At 53.1% G+C, this 21,963-nt stretch overlaps 1 protein-coding gene across 3 annotated transcripts in view; it reads left to right on the top strand.

Annotated features, from left to right (window-relative positions):
* ADCK1 (aarF domain containing kinase 1) overlaps window positions 1-21,673 on the top strand; it is a 113,787-nt gene extending 92,114 nt beyond the window's left edge. For 2 of the 3 annotated variants that reach the window (XM_036012757.1, XM_036012761.1), the window contains 4 exons: window positions 7,222-7,371; window positions 8,625-8,822; window positions 13,965-14,158; window positions 15,507-21,673. In XM_036012757.1, the coding sequence (XP_035868650.1) occupies window positions 7,222-7,371; window positions 8,625-8,822; window positions 13,965-14,158; window positions 15,507-15,678 (714 nt within the window). In that variant the 3' untranslated portion in view covers window positions 15,679-21,673. The remainder of the gene's footprint in view (window positions 1-7,221; window positions 7,372-8,624; window positions 8,823-13,964; window positions 14,159-15,506) is intronic. The other variant, XM_028506803.2, reaches the window with a different exon arrangement.
* The last annotated feature ends 290 nt before the right edge of the window (window positions 21,674-21,963 follow it).

A 21,963-nucleotide genomic window follows, 5' to 3' on the forward strand; every position in this document is an offset into this window, starting at 1 on the left:
CACCTGTCTCCTTCCAACATCACATGTGGTCGGAGAGGCTCCCGGTGCCTTCATGTTCAGGGGTTTTACTCAGTGTTTGCCAGTCCAAGATCAACCCCTCCATGCATACATGTGGCCGTGGGCTGGGCAGCAGCAAGTATTGAAGTTTATGTATTCCAGGGGTGGTTCCTGGGGGGAAAGGGGGTGGGGAGAGGAAAATGCTCTAGGCTGTGGTCTGGTCTGATCTTTCAGGCTGTTGGTTCGTCTGATGAGGCCTGGGTAGAAACTGAGGGTGTGGGCAGAGAGTTTGAATTATCAACCTCCTTATGCTTAATACTGGGCCACTTATGTGATTATTAATATCCTGCAACACCAACCTCCTGTTTCTTTCAGAGATCTTGGCCTTGCTTCCATGACATCCCCCTGCCCCCCGAAACATAAATAGATTTTCCCTTGGGGGTGGGAATAAATTAATCTGTGCAATTACAGAATAATTGAAGTACTTTCAGCCAATTCAAGTTTTCAGAAAAATCTAAAAATAACTCCTTGATTTACATATTATTTACTAAATTAATTCTTTACTCACCACTTTTATAGATTCCTGGCTTCCCTCCTCTTTACTGTTAGAGAATAAAGGCACTGCATAATTACCAAAATCACTTATGTGAGTAGTACAATCCTTTTTACATGGAACAATTAACACGCTCGTCACTGAGATTTCTTCTAAAAATTGCTGTGCTGTGGCTTTCGTTAGCAGTGTGTTTTTGGTTAGACAAACAGCCCTGGGTTTCCCTGCGATTCATCTCCAAATGTAATGACTTCTCGGATGCTGTGGGGCCTTCGGAGGCTTTTGGTGGAACTTCCCTGTACGTGGGAAGGCAGGACGTCCTGGTGATCGAGAGCTTGTTTCCTGGAACCCAAGTGGGGCCACCTGGGTTCGGATCCTGGTATTCCGAATTGCTGGCCAGGGGCCCAAGCTTCTCCCCGTTTTGGAATCTTGCTTCCTTTCCCTGTCTACTGCCGAGGGTGGCTGGGAGTCCCTGCACAGTGCCTGGACTGCGCCTGGCATGGAATGTTAGCTGTCACCTTTCTAAGATGATGTCACTTCCTGCCTTTATGCAGATACCACCGTTCACAGGGCAAGGGGAAGCCTTAGGGGACTGAGGAGACATTTTCCAGAAAAGATATACTGATGGTCAAACGGGTACATGAAGAGGTACCTGACATCACTAATCAAGGACATGAACATCAAAACCACAACGAGAGATCTCCACATACCTGTTAGAACGGCTGCTATTGAAACACGAGATAACAAGCGCCGGAGAGGATGCAGAGAAAAGGGAGCCCTTGTGCACTGTTTGGTGGGAATGGAAGCTGGTGTAGCTGCTATGGAAGACGGTGTGGAGGTTCCTCAAAAAACTGAAAATAGAACTGCTGATACCATATGACTCAACAGTTGTAGTTCTGGGTATATATGAACCCTGTCCAGAAACTATCCAGCCACGTACTATGAAAAATAGAGACGTTTTCTGAAGAAGATACAAGAAACACTGTGCATAGGACAATGACACCTCAGTCCTCTTCAAAGTAGGCACTTTGGGACCTCACACAATTCTCCCAGTCGCCATCAGCTGCCCCGTCGTATTTTCCTGAATCTCACCGACAGTCTGAAATCTTTCCCTTTTCAAAGGCGATTTTTATTTTGGGAAAATCCAGAAGTTGCAGGGGGTCAAATCTGGGCTGTAGGGGGGCTGAGTCACCTGGGTGATTTGACATTTTGCCAAAAATCTGCAAGAGACGTGATGCACAAGCGGGCATGTTGTTGTGTTGAAACTGACAGTCACCAGGTGCCCATATTTGCGGCCTTCTGAATCATCTGAATAGTTTCCATGGAGGAATGTTCGAGCTTCATGCAAAATCTGATGGAGATTTGTTGCTGTACTCGCTCAGTCATTTTGAATGTAATGGCCACACAGCACACATGGTCACTGTACCACCTCCACTGACTAGAACAGTGAAGTCGCCATTGTTCACACATGCACATTCCAGTCCACTCTCCTTGGCTGCCAGGTTACACTGATAACACGCAAACTGTTCTTATTAGATTGACAATGGCTGGACTTTTCCTGGACAGACCTGGTATGGCCAAAGGAAATGAGAACAATATCTTGGAGAGATACCTGCACCTCCATGTTCATCGCGACATTAATTTCAATTATTTGTTCTTTTTTCTTTGTTTTTATGGTTGTCAAGTGATCTTTAATTGAAATATTTTCCTTTGTAGTTCTTAACTAGACGGGCATTCCACTGCACCACTGCTGATGTCACCTATGATGTCATTAGGGTGGTGGCCATCAACACTGCAGCCCGCAGACTAGGCAGTCCCCAGGATCTCTCTAGGGTTCCAGAGAGTTTTCTAGTGCCGCACCTGTCGGACAATGTCGATAACCTCCTCAAATGTGGTATTTCCACTGTGCGTGATGGTTTTTTTCTTTTCTTCCTTCTGTCTCTTCACAGTTCTTTGAGGGCTTTGATGATCAGGGCAGGGGCAGAAGGTGCACCTCAGTCTCGGCTGTCTGTTCTGAATGGTCCATTTCACTGTAATCCTGGGACCCTTCCAATCACCAGTTGCTTTGGTGATGTCATTGCCAACCATGTTTGGAGAGAGGCCCAGGGGGCCAATCTTGGGGGCCAGGGCCAGGCATGGCATTAGCTTCCCCACTGGTGCACCTCACGTGTACAAGTTTGATCTTGTTGGCGTCAAGCTTTGGCAGAATGGTGGGGGCGGCTCATGTTGAATGAGCCTGGATTTGGGACAGCCAAAGAAAATTGCACCTCAGCCTCCTCCAAGCCAGAAGCCAAAAGCCAAAAGCCAAAAGGTCAATTGTTTGCTCTTCATAATGAGGCATAGCTGAAGTATCTTAGAAGGGGTAGGACAGAGGGTTGTGTGCTCAGTGACAGCCTTAGACGTCTCCTGGGACCCGCAGTGTCTTCGTGAGTTGGAGGGAACTGGCTGCCTTTTTCTGAGCAAATTGGCTCCCAGAGACTGTTTAGTACAATTCTGACAAATGTAAAGAAAAATTACCCCAAATTTAGAAATGAGGCCAGGAGTACGCAGTGTGTTTTTAAAGTCATATTTGAACATTGTTCAACCAGCTCCCCCGAGGATTTTTTAATATTTAGGGGAATGTATTTTTGTTAGACTTTGCTGTTGAAAAATTAATTAAGGGAGTGCGGGCTGTGTACCAAAGTATCACAGGTTCAATTCCCAGTCAGGGGACATGCCTGAGTTGCAGGCCATGACCCCAAGCAACTGCACATTGATGTTTCTCTCTCTCTCTCTCTCCCTCTAAAAATAAATAAATAAAGTCTTAAAAAAAAAAGAGAACTCAGTTGTTTAAAAAAAAGAAAGAAAAATTAATTAAGGGCCCAGAATGAAGTCATATGTCAACCTGTAGATCTTATCCAGTAGAGATGCAAATAATTTCTGCCCCATACGGTTGTGATAATCCTCCAAGGTTATGATTTCCTTATTGCCTTGAAGGACAATGGCCAGTTTTGTATCTGATTCAGGAATCTTAGGCTTTTATTCCTGTTTCAATGTCCACAAACACCCAGTCCTTCAACGTTCTCTTTGAGCCACTCTACCTTCATGTTTGATCCTTTACTGATGAGCTAAATACATTTTTAAAGCTTTTTAAAAATTGTTGTTCAGTTACAGCTGTCCCCATTTTCCCCCTGTTATTCTCCCCTGCCCTACCCACCCCCCACCTCCCACATTCAGTCCTCCTCACCCCCATTGTCTTTGTCCCTGGGTCCCTTCTCCTTCTCTCCCCTGTTTCCCCCACCTCCTCCCCTCTGGTCACTGTCAGTTTGTCCTTTATTTCCATGTCTCTGGTTTTAACACACATTCACTCTATATTTGTACGAGTGTCATGCTTTTAACTTTTTGAAACTTACACTTTGAAGGTGATAACAGGTATATTTTTTCCAAGTTTGAGATAATTAGCTACCCTGTTACAAACGCACACATTTTGTGGTGTGGCACATAAAGGTGCCTTCCCATATGTGATCACATTTTGATTTTGAATCTTGGGGTTTCCCTGTGAGGCAGAGGAGCAGACAGGGTCAGTCCCACTTAACAGCCGAGGGAACTCAGACCTGGACTGAGAAGGGAGGTGACTTGTCCCCCAGCTCCCCCAGACCCCAAGTGGCAATACCAAGATGGCTCCAGAGGGAAGCTGGGTGCATAGGCTAGTTCTCCCTCCTGTCTTTGCCTGGCACACCTGCTATCCTGGTGAAGTCTGGCTGAAACGAACATCAAGAGCAGCCCCTAGGTGGAAAGACATACAGGTCGGGGCAGACGGATGGGGTATCGCAAAGGGGAGGGCCGCTCTGGGCGCTTTGCTTGTGTGTGTACGAGCTGCAGGGGCCCGCACCTGCTCCTCCTCCGGTGGCAGCAGCTTGCTCTCATGGGCAAGAACTCCCCCATCCCGAGTCCCCAGACCCCCTGGGGCCATCCTTCAATGTGGTAATAGGGGGCCCAGAGCGATCAGCAATATTTCAGGAGGCTTAAGGGAGATCGTACATCTCCCCATGACAGGTCTGCCCAGACTAAATGAAATGTCATTTCTCTGCTTTTGGCTGGAATTCCGTCAGCGCAGTCTGGCTGCGCTGCTTATCTTGGGCTGATCAGGAGCTCTGATGGACCTTATATACATCCTTGACAAATAAAAATGAATGATTGCTTAATAAATGCAATTGGTGTGGCAAACACAGCCTTTCAGAGCGTGGCTCCACGGAGCTGCAAAGCGCCTAACAAAAGGGGTTCCCAGAGGCACAGAGGTAGGGACTCGCCGGCTGTCCCGGGACCGGCTCTGGCTGGAGCCCCTTTCCCAGGTCACAGGAAGTGGTGGCCCTGGAAGCCCTGACAGGCCAGCCTGAGTCTGAGAATGTGACTCGGTTCAGAGTCCTGCTCCAAATGCCAACAGATGCCGAGCACTGGGCGTTGGTTTCACCTGAGGGGAATGTCAGAAGCCCGGAAGCTGGCGTGGTGGCAGGGCTTCAGACAATCCCTTTGCCCCTGGCTTCTTCAGCTCTTAAAAGGGCTCAATGAAACCTGGTCTGCTGCTCTCCCAGGAGTGTTATGAGGGATTGGGAACAATAGGGGCACCGTGGGAGGTCACTAGGTCCCTAGCACCACGATGTTCTCTCTTGCCCCTACGGTAGCCCTTGTGAGCGGCACTGCTATTATTTCTACTTTACTGAGGCTGAGAGTCACACTTGCTTAAAGGCACAGAGTTCAGCTGAGTGCAGAAGTCAGTGGGTAACCAGTGCAGAATGATGGTTACTCGGAGGCCGTGGGGTCACACCTGGTTTGAATCCTGGCTCTGTCCCTTTCTAGCCAGGTGGCTCTGGGGAGTTAAACCTCAGTGTGTTTCAGTCTCTCATCTGTAAGGTGGGGTTACAATTTTACCTACTGATAAGGCTTTTTAATAAGGATGATATCTGTTGTTACGAAAGTAGGATGATTCTTGATTGATTTGGGGCCCAATTATAACTGGTTGGGATTCAGGGGAAATTGATGGGGTAGGATGAGCATCAGAGGCAGGAACCATGGCATCTCAAAAAACAAAACAAAACAAAAAAACCCAAACAAAAAACATAGCGACAAAGGTCTCATTTGTGTTGAAAGCTGAGTCCTACATTCACATGTTTGGCCTGTTGCAGGCCAGTGGATGCATAATGGAGCCAGCCTATGGTATGTAAGTGACACCTCAGTAAAGCTGTTTAACAAAGTAGAGCCAGTCCCTGCCACCTTTGAAGCTTATGATAGTGGGCTAGATGGTCAGTAATCATATCATGACATAAATAGTGTGCGTGTGCCGTGAGAATAAAGTACAGCATTCTATGAGAGTGTATGGTGGGAGGACCTCGTCGAGTCTGGAAGGTCAGGGAAGGTTTCCCCAGGGAGGCGATGCTGAGCTGGCATGGGAGGAAAGAGAGGCGTGAACCAGGTGAAGGGGAGATGGGAAGAACGATTCTGGCAGAGGCAGTATCACACTCAAAGGCCCTGAGGTAGGAAGGCATGGGGGTCATTGGAGAAGAGAAAGAGAACAGATGTGGCTGGAGTGTCATTGTGCAAGATGCGACCAGGAAGGGAGGCTGGGCTTGGTGGTGCAAGAGTTTGTGGGCCAAGGAAAGCTCTTGAGTCTTTATCTTTAGACACTAACCTTGTGTTCCCCACCCAATGAGCCCAGCTCCCCTCTGCTGGCTGGGGTGTGTTTGTGAGTGACCATGGGGTCCAGCTGAGGCTGAGAGAAATGCCCAGGGCAGTGAGTATGTCCTGGGGCATTCGCTTCCTGGGTTGAGCATCTCTTTGTCCCATGGAAACCTCTTGGCAGACCATCTGTGGGCTCAGGTCTGGCTCTGTTCAGCAGTTGCTCCCTCGCTGGGAAGAGGCTTTTAGCTTTAATAAAAAGGGAGTAGAGATAAGAAGACCGCCTCGGCAGGGAGAGCAGCAGTGACAGGATGATTTAAACGGCCTCTCCAGTGTCATTTCTTCTGTGCAGACATCATAAATCAGATCAGCATTGGGCTCTGATAGGAGCGGTGCAGGGAAAGGGGCCTGCAGGGAGAGAGGAGACGGGCCTGTGACTCTGGGTCCTCCTGGGACTGGCCTGGAGTAGGGGGGGCGGGGGGGGGGGGTCACCTGTTCCTGGTCCTCAGCTCCCTAGCCTTACTCTTTGGAGGAAGAGCAAGTGGACTGACTCCTCCAACCCAGATTTCCAGTCCACATTCAACTTTGGGGGGGAAAAATGAAAAGGGACTGATAAGAGAAACTGGGAAGAGAAAAATCGGGGCAGAGCGGAGGGGCGGGTGTGGGAGATGGGTGTTGCAGCCACCAAAAAAAACAGAAGCAGCGGTTCTTCTGCTGTGGCATGTATTAAAATCACCATGGGAACTTACAATACTGATGCCTGGGTACCACCCACGACATTTCTGGGTTCTAGGTGGTTCTGACGTGCAGCTGAAGTTGAAGAGCACTGGATGAGAATGCAGCTTCTAGTTTAAACTCAGGAACTCCGCAGTCTCAAGCCTTCACTTCCACCACGGCTGCTCAGACCCCCTTGGTCCCCCTGGCCTTCCTCTTGACCGAGGCCAGATTGAGGGACCAGAGTGGACGTCTCCGAGACAGGTGTTCATGCTGATCAGCCCCCACTCACCTCTCTTCTCTTCCAGATCTCTCGCCACCTGGGCAAGATGTACAGTGAGATGATCTTTGTCAATGGCTTCGTGCACTGCGACCCCCACCCGGGCAACGTGCTGGTGCGGAAGCAGCCAGGCACTGGAAAGGCAGAGATTATCCTGTTGGACCATGGGCTCTACCAGGTAGGAGAGGCCTTTCCTACCCAGCCAGCCCCAGGGCCTAGTCCTGCCTGGATTGGAGCTCACTGGTCTCCCCTGTGGGCTACAGAAATGGGAGGCAGATGGCCAAGGGGCCTGGAGAGGCCCTTTCCTGGCTCCAGAGCTGTCGTTTTGTATAAATCACAGTCATACACTCTGAGACTCAGCTCCCTGCAGGGTAAGGAGAGGTTGGTAATGCCTCCTTTGTGGGCTGCTGTCAGGAGCACATGGGAGTGTACCTGGACGTGGGAAAGTGCTTTGTCAGCTGTAAAACAGCCTTGTTTTCCCGGGGAGCCCAGGCCAGCCCAGGCCAGCCCAGACCCTGGGATGCGAGCTGTCCTTTGATGAGCTGGGACTTGATAAGAAGGGGTAATCCAGCCCCAGTGATAGGTGGTGGGTGGCAGGAAAGGGGGCTGGGAACTGAGAGGGGCTCTGTCCTCTGGCATTGGGATGCAGAGCTGGTTCAGATGAGCTGCAACTTCCAGCCGGAAGTTGGGAAGTTCACTGCCAGCCCTGGGACCCGGGGTCTGGTTTGATTCCAGGAGGCAGATGGTCCTGGGGGAGGTTTTCCCTACGGCCTCTTGCTCCTTCTCTCAGGGCCCTAATTCCACATCCCCAAATCTTGGCCCCCTTTCCAGGGCTCAGTGATGCTGAGCACCACTGAGCATGTGCTGGGCACATTAGTTTAAGGTAGGCCGGCTGCTGTCACACGGAGCTCCCGAATAAATGATGACCCACACACAGCAGATGTCTAACACTTGATCCTGTGCCAGTCCTGAAGCGGGGCAGGAGGCCAAAGGCTGGTCTGGCTGAGACTCCACCTCCCAGGCCTTCCTGGGGAAGGCCTTGCCACCTGCAGCCAAAGGGGTCGTCAGGGCTCGGAGGAGCATGTGTGGGCGAGGTCAGGACGTGGAGCTTCTGCTACATTCCCCCCGCCAGAGCTCCGGCTGAAGACGACGTCGAACTAGGGGGGATATGGGGAGTGCGATTTTGGTGGGCACTTGGTAATTTCTGCCACTTAGGACCAAGGCTGGCTGTATAGTAGCTTTGAACTTGGACCTTCAGGGATGGCTGAACTTTGAGAGGGAAGCAGACGTTGTGCAGGAGCCATGGTCTTCATCCCCTTCACAGTGGTCACTCCAGCCAGGGACTGGGTCTTCGGTAGGGAGAGATGGCTGAGATGTGATGATGGCTGCCCCTCCCACCGCCCCCCCCCGGCCCCCCCCACCCCCCCGCAGGTGCTCACGGAAGAGTTCCGCCTGGATTACTGCCACCTCTGGCAGTCGCTGATCTGGACGGACATGAAGAGGGTGAAGAAGTACAGCCAGCGCCTGGGAGCTGGCGATCTCTACCCGTTGTTTGCCTGCATGCTGACCGCCCGCTCGTGGAACTCGGTCAACAGGGGCATCAGCCAAGCCCCAGTCACTGCCACTGAGGTAGGTGGCCCCTCCTGGCCCAGCCCTCTCCCGAACAGAAGGGGCAGGACCAGGGATGGCCTTTGGGCCCCTTCCTATCCAGGGTCTGAGGTTCTGTCTGGTGGGAGTTGTGGGCAGAAGGGGAGCTACACCGGATGAGAAGGAGGGAGGGGAGGAGAGACAGTGTCCCTGGACAGAAGGAGGGACAGGGAGTGACATCCCCTTCCTGCCCTTCTTATCAACCTGGAGTACAAACAGGTCACACTAACCATGTGATCAGACTTCTGAGGCTTTCAGTGCAACCTGCTCACACAAGATTTTGGGCTTCCACAAGGCTCCCTCCTAGGGCCTCTGAGAGTCCCCAGAGACTGTCTCATTCATACACCTGGCACCACGTCTGCTGTCTCCTCCTGGGGACTGTCTCCGTTGTGTGGTTCCTCTGGGGGACCCCACTGGGGAGAGTGCTTCAGTTCTCGCGCTGTCTCTTGTCCCGTTGCTCTACGGAGTTTTTAGTGAAACGGCTTTTTGGTCTTTCTCGGTAGTTCATTTTTTCATCGGAACTAGACAGTAGTTCTACAGAGTCTGGGCTGAGACCCATCCAAGTGACGTCTCCTCCCTGCACTCATTTTCACGGCTGTCCCACCACAGGGGCTTCTACAGCCATTCATTCCTCCTGGCTCAGCGCTCCCTCCCTCCCTGGCCTCTCAGTCCACCGTGGGATGGACTTCTGCCTTCCCAGCCTGTCAGTTTGCCGGGCGGAGGCAGACGTGTCCGTGTCCTTGTGGGGATGGGCTCGGGCGAACCATAAGGGACAGGGTCCTGCTTGTGCAGTTGGAAAGACCTGGGTTCTGGTTCCAACACCCGCTCTTCCTGGTGGCATGGCCGTGGCTAGCTCTTGTCACCTCTTTGAGCCTCAGAGGGGTGCCCTGTAAGCTGCCTTGTGGCAGGTGGCTTTAGGAATGGCTGGATCCAGAGTGTCCAATGATGTCACTAAAGAGGGCACCTGTTGCCATCGCTTGTCTGCTTTCCTCCAAGTTTGCATCGTTCTCCAGCAAGCTTGGTGGCAGAAGATGACCACCAGCTGCCCCAGGCCTACATGGCTTTGGAGCTTGTCCTCTGGGAAGCGGACAGACAGCCTCCCTCCTTTGTTGAATGGGGATGGAAATTTCCACTTTACCGATGATGCACGGGAAGTGCCTCTCCACAGCTCCTGAAGCTCATTCACTGAGCAAACATTTGTTTTTGCTGGACCCTGGAGTAGGTGCCAAGGACCCAGCGGTGAGCGGACAAACAGTCCTTCTTTGTAATTTGCACTGTGGTTGAGGGAGACAGACAGTAGTAAACCAGCGAACAAACAGGTAAATGGAATCATTGCAGGTTGTACGTATCAGGAGGAAACAAGCTTGTGTTGGGGGTGCCATAAACTGAATGCTCAGAGGAGAGATCTCTGACGAGTTGACATTTAAACCGAGGCCCGGAGGACAAGAAAGGCACCAGCCGCAGGAAGAGCTGGGAGGAAGCATCCCAGGCGGAGCACGCACAGTGTGCCAAGGCCTGGGGGAGAGAGAGCTTGCTGGGGTCCGGAGTGTGGCGAGGTGGCTGGTGGAATGGGAGGAACTGAGCACCACGCGGAGAGAGCATCACTCTGGGCGTATAAGCCATGGAAAGAAGTTTGGATTACTTCTAAGTGCAAAGCAAAGCCTTTGAGAGGCTTTAAACAGGAGAAGGACATGCTCAGACTGGCTATTTTAAGTGTCTCTCCGGAGCGGGGCAAGGTGAGCGACGGGGTGATTAGCTAGGAGGCTGGGGCAGAGCTCCACATGGAGAGGTGCTGGGGGCTCAGACTATGCTCATGGCAGTGGAGGTGGAGAGAAGCAGGTGGACTTGAGTGTGAGAGGCTTTCCCGTCGGCCTGGATGTCGAGAGGATGAAAAGTTGTGCCACAGCTCTTTGGGGTGAATCACATGACCAGGGAGGGGGGTGCCGCTCCCTGATATAGGGAGGACTTTGAGAAGGCCATATTTAGGGTTGGGGGTGTCAGCAGGTCTCTCGAGCATTCAGACAGAGAGGTGTCATGGGCCATTAAGCCTGGAGCTCAAAGAAGGGGTCCAAGCCTGAGAGAGAAATCTGGGAGTCCTCAGCAGACAGGTGGTACTTACAGCCACAGGAAGGGACAAGCTCCCCTGGCCCAAGTGGGTACTCAATAAATGATGTCTGATTTTATTAACTAAATTTGAATTTTATTTTTGCATCCTTATTCATTGGTAAAGACCCAGCATAAACGCTCCTGTAGTCATCTGCTTGGGTTGCCGCCACAGAACGCCTCCAGCTGGGCGTCTTAGCGACAGAACTGTGTTCTCTCTCGGTTCTGCAGCTCGAGTGCATATCAAGGCATCACCGGGGTTGGCTTCTGGAGGGAGCTCTCTCCCCGGCTGGCAGACGGTCGCCTCCTTGTGGTGTCCTCACACGGCCTTCCTTCTGTGTGTGCACACTCCTGGCATCTCCTCCTCTTCTCTTAGGGACGCCAGTCCTATTGAATTCAGTGTCCCACCCCCTTACGAATGCACTTAACTTTAATGATCTCTTTAAAGGCCCTGTCTCTAAGTAATCACGCTGCAGTTAGAACTTCGACTTAGGGATTCTGTGGGGGCACAATCCAGTCCAGAGCACCAGCCTGGGAAGCCTCTCCTTGTACCTTTGCCAAAAGTGATCCCTTAATACTTGTGTCATGTGTGTGCAAGCACCTTATACTCCGTCTCCTGTGCTTACGTGAACTCTCTGACTCGTTGGTGAGGGCCTGAACCGTGGGCATTCTGTCTGGTCCATCTTTTATAAAGCCTCTCCTGTTCTGCGGCCAGGTCTAGCGGAGAGGGGTTTGTGTAGGTTCCGGAGACATAGACTGCATTTGCTTGCTTTGGACAAAAAAAGCCCAGGTGGAGAATACTTAGCCACTCTTGGCCAGCCGGGTCTCTGAGATGGAAGGGCCCACTTTCCTGAGTCCTAGTCTAACTTAGAAGTCAGGGACCCTGCAACTAAAACTGGCTTCAGCAATTAGGAACCTGTGCTCTCCGTGCAAGAAGCCTGGAGGTGGGTGGGCGCAGGTTGCCGACTGAGCAGAGCAGGTCGACCGTCTCAGGGCTCTGGGCCGACTCCCCCGTGATTCTCCTGGTCTCCTCTCATGATCCCAAGATGCCTCTGTGGGTCCAAGCTTTACATCTTTGTTCTGTGGTGATCAGAAGTGGCAATGAGGGCTCTTCTCATATATTGTTTCTCAAGAGCAAAAAAAACCCCTCCTCAGAAGTCCCCCCAAAAGACTTCTCCTCGTGTCTCATTGGCCAGAATCATGTCACATGTTCATGCCTAAACCAATCACTTGGCAGGGGCATTGAGCTCAGAGCCGGTATTGACTGAGATCCGTCAGTGACCTGGGACTAGGGAGGGGCTCTGTCTCCCAGAAGAGCACAGCCCCAAGGGGCCAAAAGAACAAAAAGGGGGTTCTTTTTACGAAGGAGAATGGGGGGGAAGGCTGTCAGATGGGCACCCAGTGGGGTCTACTGCCGACACCCACCATCCTGACTCACCCAGATGTGTCCAAGCTTGCAGGCTGTGACATCCCCCTGAGGCAGTCTGGGTGGGCTCGGGTGCTTTCCCTTCGGCTTGAGACGGGCTGCCTCCAGGCCAGTCCCTGCCTTGCTAAAAGGGGGGTCCCCGTGGTGAGCGGGGCTTTGGTGAGGGCTTAGCCCTCTGGCAAGGCGGCCTGCAGCTGTGGCGGGAGGTGGTGGGCAGGCAGACGGTTGCAGTCTGACGGCTCCCCCCCGAGGGGCGTTTCAGGTCCCCGAGCAGCGCAGTTATCAGCGCTGCACACGTGCTCCCGAAAGGGCAGCGAGCCCTGCTTCTGCTGCAGAACGCGGCCAGGCGGCGCAGCCCTTGGCAGCGCCGGGGCGCCCCTCGTGACTCCCGTTGGCACCGAGCGCTTCCCCATGCCTTATCTCCCTCCGATGGCCCTCTTGGTGTCGCTGGGAGGTGGACACAGAGGGTACTGGCAGTGCCAGTTTGTAGGTGAGGACACTGGCTCGGAGGAGATGGGGGAGGACTTGTCCAGGCTCACAGAGCCCGCTGGGAGGGGAGGGGCAGGATGGCCTGGTGGTGGGGCTGTGGGCTCGGGAGTGGGACTTCCTGAGCTGGGATCCTGACTCACCACTTCCCAGCTGTGGACGTCGGGCAAGTCACTTTAGCTCCCAGGGTCTCAGGTTCCCCTCTCAAAGCCCGTAACACCCTTGCCTGGTTAGGGTTGTCTCGAGGATTCAATGAGTTAACACACGCAAGCATTTTCAAAGCGCCTGGCCTACTTGGTGCATGTGCAGTATGTGTTGGCTGTTGTCACTGTCCCTGTCATTCTCATTGTTTCTCTGGAGACCAAGGAGGGACCAGAGCCTCACTGCCGTACTCAGGACTCTAGTGGGGGCAGTTGTCTGCCCAGAGCCATGGAGAGCTCAGGGACGGGGAAGGGTGGGAAGCCAGAGCCCAGCACGGGGCAAGGGCTGGCTAGCCCTGAATGCTGTTCTGGGCATCAGGGCCTTGGGCACGGATAGGCTGAGATGGGCTCCGAGGGGAGCACAGCGACAGGCAGGGCTGTGTGGGTGGCGGGGGCTCTGGGTGTGGTGCCAACCGAGGCAGGGCCTAGGCAGGACTTCAGAGCTCGGTTGGGGTCGGGAGCTCAGATCTATGACCTGCAGGAGCCTGGGCTTGGCTGAAGGGATGGGGGACGTGACTCAGCCGGTGCCGGCTTCCAGGGCTCCTTCCGAGGCTGGCCTGAAAGTGGTGGCCAGGAAAGAAGCCTTGAAGAGTAACTCGAGGGTGGGCACCTGGGCTGAGAGGCTCCAGCCTCATCACATGGTTGGTGGGAAGGTGGATTTCCTGCTGCAGTTGGTACTGGTGTGGAGGCCTGGACGATGGGCATTCATCAAACATCAAATGTGAAGTCTCCTTGTACTAAGCTTCCCTTTCAGGCTTTCAGGAGGGTTTCCAGTAGCACCAAGGCAGCTGCGCCAGCAGCTCCCTCCTGGAGCGTTCTCGCAGCCCCTCGGGTCACAGGCTTGGATACCTGCCATCCTGAGCTCCATTTCCCATACCCACTATTTCTGTTTCCCTGCGGCTGCTTTAGGACTCAGAGATCCGCAACAACGCAGCCAACTACCTCCCCCAGATCAGCCAGCTCCTCAACCACGTGCCACGCCAGATGCTGCTCATCTTCAAGACCAACGACCTGCTGCGCGGCATCGAGGCCGCCCTGGGCACCCGCGCCAGCGCCAGCTCCTTCCTCAACATGTCACGTTGCTGCGTCAGAGCGCTGGCCACGTGAGTGTGGGCTCCGGCTCCTCTGCCCCTCCAGCTCCTGGGCCTGCCCCAGGAGTCCCGCTCCCCTCCGCTTTCTCCCGCTGGTCCCCAGGGCCCTGCCCCTGCGTCCCAGTCTCCAGATCTCCCTGCAGGAATTTAGGGGCAGGGAACTGCTCCAGCACACTGGCTGCTGCCTCGGGGCAGTGCTCCGGGTGGTCCAGAGGGCCACCCGCACTTGAAGATGGTGGATTCTAGGTCCTCACCCTCCCAGTCAAGCTTTTCAAGTGATTCTTACCCTCAGTAAAGTTTGAAATGTTTTCTGAAAGTCTCAGTCCCACCCAAGTGTCCCCTGGGCTTTGGATCAGGATGGCCTGGTGCATATTCCACCTCTGCCTGGGCCCCGGGACCTGTCTCCCCAGGAGTTCTTTCCCCTACAGGTATGGTTGTGACACGGGAAAGGGTGGCAGCTGACTCTGGGTTCTCCCAGGATCTCAGATCTCAGGATCATCAGGTGATGAGATGCTTCATCACCCCTGTGGTGTGGACGGACAGCGGAAGGGCACTTCCTCAGGGAGGCAGGGACAGAGGAGCGAGAGTGCTAGGCCCTTTTCCCTGAGGGTGGCATGGGTGTGGGCAGGCTCGTGCTGTGGCCAAATGCTCCCCGCTGAGAGGGGAGGCCTCCACCGGTTCCATCTCCCGGCCCACCCGTCGCACGCAGGGGAGGGGCCATTCTCGCCAACTACTTGGTGAAGGGAGAGTTGACCACCTGTGTCATGTACCCACTGCCAAATATCAGATTAGGTCAGAGAAGAGTAGACTGCACACGGAAAGGGCCGAACACGATGTATCTTCCTTGGAGGGTCCAGGAAAGGAAGCTGGGAGTAGGTTACATCACAAACACCAGTTTTCACCGTGTCCTTTTGTCGGCGCAGAGAGACGGAGCTGGGCTGCCTCCGTAAGGGCCTCAGCCCCCTGGGACCACCTGACCAGGTCTCCAGGTGACCCTTGCCTTCAGAAAGTGTGGGGAAGCTTTTATATTTGAGTTTGGGAGGTTCTGGTTTGATAAATGCTAACTATACTCTCGGGAAAATAGAAGCTTTGAAACATTGTACCCAGTGGGTCCACTGGGCCTTTGATTCCCTGTGACACGGCTGCCTGTGCCTCCTTACCCCACTTACCTGGAAAACCCGGGTGGCTGAGTCCCTCTGGTCCCCGACGGGCAGTGGAATGGTCACATAACCAGGATTCGTGCACTGGGGCGGGGGGCTGGGAGCTGGCACAGCCACTCTCTTCTGTTTTTCCGAATGATCCCAAGCGTTTCTTGCCTCTTCATCTCTGGTTCTCTCCTCTCTTCTCGCCCCTCCTGCAGGCACAACAGGAAGACTACCTGTTCGTTCTTCAGAAGGACCCAGATCTCCTTCAGCGAGGCCTTTAGCTTATGGCAGATCGACCTCCACGAACTCATTCTGCGGGTGAAGGCGCTAAGGCTGACCAGCTGGGTCTTGGCCCTGCTTTGCAGGCTGTTGCCTGCTCCACACTGAGTGGACCTCCTGCCCCCTGCCATTTTTCGGTGGGCTCTGTAGTGGCAAGGGGTCTTTTCACTCATTCTTTCGGCACGTCTCTACCAGTTGCCCTGTTTCTGCCACGGGGTGGCCTGGAGCCCGTGGTCACTGCCCAGGGCACCGTCCTGCTCCGCCTCTGGAATTCCTGCCCCGCGCTGCAGCCCCTGTCTCGGGGCCCACACGCTGAACCGTGTCATAGGTTTCTGTCCTTATGGAGGGCGATGGCCCGCAGTCTGCTGTCCCACTCCCTGCAGGTGCCACTGGATTAGATGTCCTCTCACTCCCATGAGCCCCTCCCGAGTCAGGATGGACCACGAGTCCCACTGGGGGCTCATTTAACTTGCAGGCAGTTTGATTTTGTTGGAGGGGAGCGTGGTCTCTGAGCTTGCTGGGGAGCAGGTCCCCTCCCCTTGCCCCGCCACGCCCCAGAGGTGTCGCCCCTTAGCGCGAGTCTCTGCTGCAGCTGTGAGTTCACTGCTGTCACGGGGACCCCTTTGGTGTCTTATGTGCTGTGTTCGGTGAGACCCCTCAGGGTTGCAGGGCAGCTCTCAGTCGGTGGGATTTTTATTCCAGGCTGGGCGTGAATCCGCTTTGGCTGTTGGCCGTCGGGTAGGAGTGGCCCCGGACACCACATGCCGTTGTGTCCTGCTTGGCTTTTTGCTTCTGTGTTTCTCCAGCCTGCCCCTGTGGGGCCACTTCCAGCTTCTGGTAGGTTTCTCTCATCTTCCAAGACTTAGACCTTGCTTGCTGTTGTTCAGAAGCCCAAGGCCAGAACCCAGAGGCTCAGCAGAAACCTCAGACTTTGGTTCTCCTGGGTTCTCACCTAATTCCCAGTGACCTGGCACCTGCCTTGTCCTACTAATTGCTTCCCGACCTAGCCCTTTGGTTCATCATCCGATGGCCGCTGTGCTGGAGACTGGAGACTGAACCTCACTTACTGTGGCTAGGGTTCCACTCGGAAACCTCCCTGTCACCTGTCCAGACTCTGCTGCACCTTTTTGCCTGCTGCCAGCCTGCCCCCTCCCAGCACGGTCGTCTGCACCTGTTTCTGGGACACCCCAGGCTCCGGCTGTAACTCCCGGGCCTGTACGGTCTCCTGGGGCTGCTGGGTTGAAGTCCCCCAACTTCTGTTAACCCTCCCTTTGTTAACTAGTAGGAAGTCTGAGTTTGTTGGAGGGGAGCATGGCCTCTGAGCTTGCTGGAGAACAGGCCCCCTCTCCTTGCCGGCCACTCCCCAGAGCTGTCAGCCCCCAGATTTGGGAGGTCCTGGCTTTCCCTGAGCACAGCTGCTCTCAGACAATGATTACATTTGAGTCTCTCTGATCCCATTCTACCCGATTCATGGGGCGGAAAACCCCCAAGTTTTAGCCTAATTTCTGTTCTCATTAATCCTAGTACAATGAGTAGATTTTCCACGGACCAGAGACGATTTGCAATCCCTTTATTTCCTGAAAGAATTAATTGTTCTTAGTGACCATTTGGATGTACCTAGGCACCTGAGAGAATAATTTGCAAGATCTGATATTAATCATGAGGATGCACACTGTGCGTTATATTTTATGGTGTCTTTTGTAGTTACTGGAGTAAATATAAATGTCCTTTTCTTCAAGGTAATGGTTACTTGCTTTTCACTTCTGGTTTAATGGCTGGTTTCCTGCCGGCCTGGGATGTGGAACAGCAGCGCGCTGCCAGTGGGCCCCAGCACCCAGAACAGATATCCGGGGAGTGGGGAGGGACCGGGAGAGTTTGGGTGCAGGGCGGTTTGAAAGTAGGAGAGGAGTAGGCTGATGACTGTTGAGTGCCTCCCGCATGTGCGAGAACAGGCTGGGCTCTTCGTAAGTAAATTCTGTCATTGGTTTGTCCCATCAGCTCTGTGAGGGGTCATTAGCCTCCTCTTCAGAGATGGGAGCCACGGCTCAGAGAGGTTTAGTAATTTGCCTGAAGCCACACAGCTGCCTCAGTTTTTATCCCATAGTGCTGTGACATGGGTTGTGCCGCTTGTTCTTTGGGCTGTCATATGCGCCTGCACTGGGTCTGAAACACCGTGATTTTGCAGGCAGTTGGATTTTCAGTGGGAATGGAGGAGCGGATGGGTAACGGAGACAGAAAGTCTTGGAAAATGCAGGCTGAGTCCAGCAGGTTCCCCGGGGCCCAAGGCAGCATGGACCTGGACTACTACACTCTGCAGTGCAAATCTGACACCGACCACTCAGCGCTGGTGCAGACCCCACTGGCTTAAGGTCACGGTTCCCCCTGAGACTGCTGTCACTTCACACACAGCTGCAGGTTTGGGGGTCCCCAGGCCACCCGCGGTTCTGACCAATTGACTATGAATTTGGAGGCTCCCCTAACCCCTTCAGATTTAGTCATTTCCTAGAATGACTCAGAATTCAGAAAGTCACTGTATTTGTGAATACAGTTTTATTGTAAAGGATACCAATCAGCACCAGCCAAACGGCATCAGGCGAGGCCTGGGCGGCCCCTGAGTGCAGGGCTCCCGAGTCCTCACCTGTAGAATCGGGACACACCCCCTCTCGGTGCAGCAGCGTGCTCACGGAGCTTCATGTTCAGCTTTTGTCAGGGCTTCGTTACACAGGCATGACTGATGAGTCACTGACCACATGCTCGCACTTGAACTCCAGCCCCCACCTGTTCCCAGGTAGATGGGGCTGGCGTAGCCCCCATCCTGAGTCACCTAGAGGAACTCAGGTGCAATCCAAGGGGCACAATGTGAATATCAAAGACACTCCTGTCGCTGGGAAATTCCAGGGAGTCAGAGGTTTTCTCCCAGGAGCCAGGGACAAAGGCCAGACAAATTCTTCATCCGATAGCAATCACTCTGGTGTCTTTTCATCCTGTGCCCTTGGCCTGAAATGCGTCTTTACTGTCCGACTGCTGACCCCTGCCTTCTGCTTGGCCTGGGTGGAGGCGTCTCTGGAGCTCAGAGCTGCAGGAGGTCGTCTCTCCGGCTGTCTGCTCTGCGGTTCACAGAGAGCTCCTGTGGACCTCTGCGTGGGACCTTTGTCCTGCTTTTTCCTCTGTCCTGTGGGACTTGCCGTGAACTCATTTGGGTTTGGAGCTTTGCGGTCAGTTCTGCGACTTGTTTCTCCCAGCACTGCCAGGGTGTCAGGAGGGCACCACAAACTTACTTTGAAGAGTGCTTTCTCTTTCAACACTTGGATACTTAGTCACCTTAGGTTGGCTTCTTTCGTTGGGGCAGCACGGCTCTTTCCCTTCCCTTCCGCTCCTCAGGTGGAGGAGAGAGGCCTTCTAACTCTGCGTCCATTGGGTGGAGTGCCCTCAGGTATGTTCCCAGCCAACAGTAAGTGCAAATGTCCTGGCTTGTAGGAAGTGCTCGATAAACATGCAGATATTTAGGATCTTGGAATACTTTGTTTGCAGGGATGTTGACATCTGTGTGTTAAAGAAGCTTCCCATGCCACTCATCCTCCATGAGGAATGCTGCCTTGTTTGGTTGCCGGGTTCATTTCCTCAGAGCCGGGGCATTGCAGGTGGCACTTTCAGCATGACAGGCTCCCTAGGGTCCTCCTGCCACAGCTGCAGGGCTTTGAGAATGCAAGTGTCTAATGCCATCTCAGAAAACAAAAGCGGTTCCAACAGGCCCTGGAGCAGATCCTCAGGGGCAGGACCGGCTGAGAGGTGTGGAATGACCCACAGTGCTAGCAAATGGGAGGCGTTGCATAGAGCCACACCAAGTGACACTTGGGTCTTAAGTGGTCTTAAGGGTGCAGCCACGAGGAGCTGGGGGCTAAGTAGGAAACTGGTCAGGGGGCAGTTCTTCACAGAAGGGGTAAAGCCGCAGCGAGGGGCGTGTTCCTTGCAGCCTGGCCTATTGGAGCCTCGATGTTTGCAGGGCTGGATGGGGCACCTGTATTTAACAAGAGGCCTGGAGTGCCAGAGGTGACCAGGTGCCGCTGCTACAGGCAGCTGGCCACAGGGGAACTGTGGAAGGCTCACTCCCCTAAGCCTTCTGACTGCAAACATTTTGGTAAGAGCCCATTCGTTCAAAAAGGCTCTGCTCTCACCTCCTTTCCTTCCGCCCTCCCCCACCCCGTCCTTCCCGTTATGAAGCTGCACGGACTAGCTTGGCTTTCTCTCCTTTTCTGAAGGAAGGATGAGGTCAGCCCTCAGCAGAGTAAAAATTAAACCTTAGACTGGGCTGCGATGTCCATTTCCCCGCGCCGAGCGCCTCCTGGCCTGGTTTCCTTGGAGCGTGCCTCAGCGCCCGCCAGCAGCTCACTTCCCCCCGCAGCCAGGTCACCGCGCTCCGCTCCCGGGCAGCCCCGCCTGCCCAGGGCACAAAGCACTCTTTCTGCTGAGTTCTGCCTCTGGCTTAATAGTGGCGGAGCTCCTGTGATGTTTTCTTCCTGTGTTTTCCTCTCCCAGGTGTGAGAGGAAGGCCAGGCCGGTGAAGCGGTGCAGTGATGGGTGCAAGCCCCTGACTGCTGCCGTTTCAGCTCCCATTTCCTCATCTCTCCCTGCGCTTTCATTCTAGAGCAGCGCCTCTCAGACTCACGTGGAAAGGAGTAAGCTGGACTCCCATTAAAACACAGATTCTGACTTAGCAGGTCTGGGTGGGGCTGAATGCCTGCATTTCAAACAAGCTCCTCGGGGGCTGCTGATGCTGGCAGTCAGAGGACCACAAGGAGTTGCAAGGATCCAGATCAGTGGTCCCAGGACTGGCAGCATCAGCATAACCTGGGAGGGTGTTAGAGATGTAGATTCTCAGACTCCGCTCTGGAAGTCCTGAACAGAAACTCAGGTGGGCCCAGCAACATTTCAGTAAACCCTCCAGGGGATGTTGATGCACACACGGTTGGAAACCCTGGTCTCTGGTTCTTAACCCTGCCGGCACGCCGGGATCACCAGGAGAGCTGCTCATGCCCAAGATTCTGATTTATCGTACTTCTCCCTCATTGGTGGTTTTGCTTTCCACAGTTTTGGTTACACGTGAGCAGTCTTGGTCTGAAGATATTAAACAGAAAATTCCAAAAATTAACAATTTACAAGTTTTAAAATGTGTGCCATTCTGAAATCTTGTGTCGTCCTGCTCTGTGCTGCTGGGATGGGCATCATCCCTTTTCCAGGAGGCCCATGCTCCATCTGCTATCTGCCCTTAGTCACGTAGTAGCATTTTTGGTTGTCAGATGGTTAGCAGAGGGAGGGAGAGAGAGAAGGAGGTAGAGGGGGGCAGGCCACATTCACATAACCTTTGTTACAGCATATTGTTATAATTGTTCTATTTTATTATTCTTGTTGTTAATCTCTTACCATGCTTGATTTGTAAATTAGTTTTATTGTAGGTATGTGTGTAGAGGAAAACACATTGTATATGTAGGAATTAATACTATTTGCTGTTTCAGGAATCCACTGTGGGTCTTGGATATAAGGGAGAGCTACAGTTGTAACTGGTTTGAATAAGGGCCAGGAATTTAAAAAAAAAATATGAATTGGTCCCATCAAGGATGCTGTATTCCACTGAGTTGTCATGTCTGCTTAGTCTGCTGTGCTCTTTGACAATTCCTCAGACTACCTTTGTTTCCCATGACCTTGAAAGACCATGACCTTGAAAGACCATGACCATTGGAAGAGTACGAGTGAGGTATTTTGTAGAACATCTCTCAGTTTTGGTTTGTCTGATGTTTTTTCTGGTCAGACTGGGGCTATGTGTTGGGGAGGAACACCACAGGGGTGAAGCACCCCTTGTTTCATGTCATATTTGGGGAAACACTGACATGACTTACTTGTTCTTTAAAGCTCTCCAGCAGGGTTGGAATCCCTGCTTTATGTCCACATACCTGCCATGTGTCTTCTGGAGAAGGAAGGAATGCAGTTTGTGAACTCTTCCATGTGTGGGCTTTGGTGTACCCTCTTTGCAATTAAGGAGGCCTGGCTATTTTCAAATTAAAAGGCTCCCAGGAAACTACAAAATGCAGATATGCCAATGCAAGGTTTTAAACAAATGGCAGTGTAGTGTAGTTTTAATGTTTACATTGACCACAGATTAACTCTCCTAGCACACACACAAATGTAATGACCAATGGATATAATATCAGGAGCATGAGCATCGAGCTCCATCCCCCAAAAGACAGGCCTGGCACTAGGGTTTCATTTTCCAGGTGTATTTGGAGTTCCAGTTGGGGTTTGTAGGGAGCTTTCTTATTAGACATTGCTGAATGGTGGGCACTCTTTGCATCAGCCTGAGCTGGTAGCTGCCTCCCAGTGCTCAGAGGAGACAAGTCA

This window comes from Phyllostomus discolor, chromosome 1, assembly GCF_004126475.2.
Source record: "Phyllostomus discolor isolate MPI-MPIP mPhyDis1 chromosome 1, mPhyDis1.pri.v3, whole genome shotgun sequence".
NCBI classification, from domain to species: Eukaryota; Metazoa; Chordata; class Mammalia; order Chiroptera; family Phyllostomidae; genus Phyllostomus; species Phyllostomus discolor.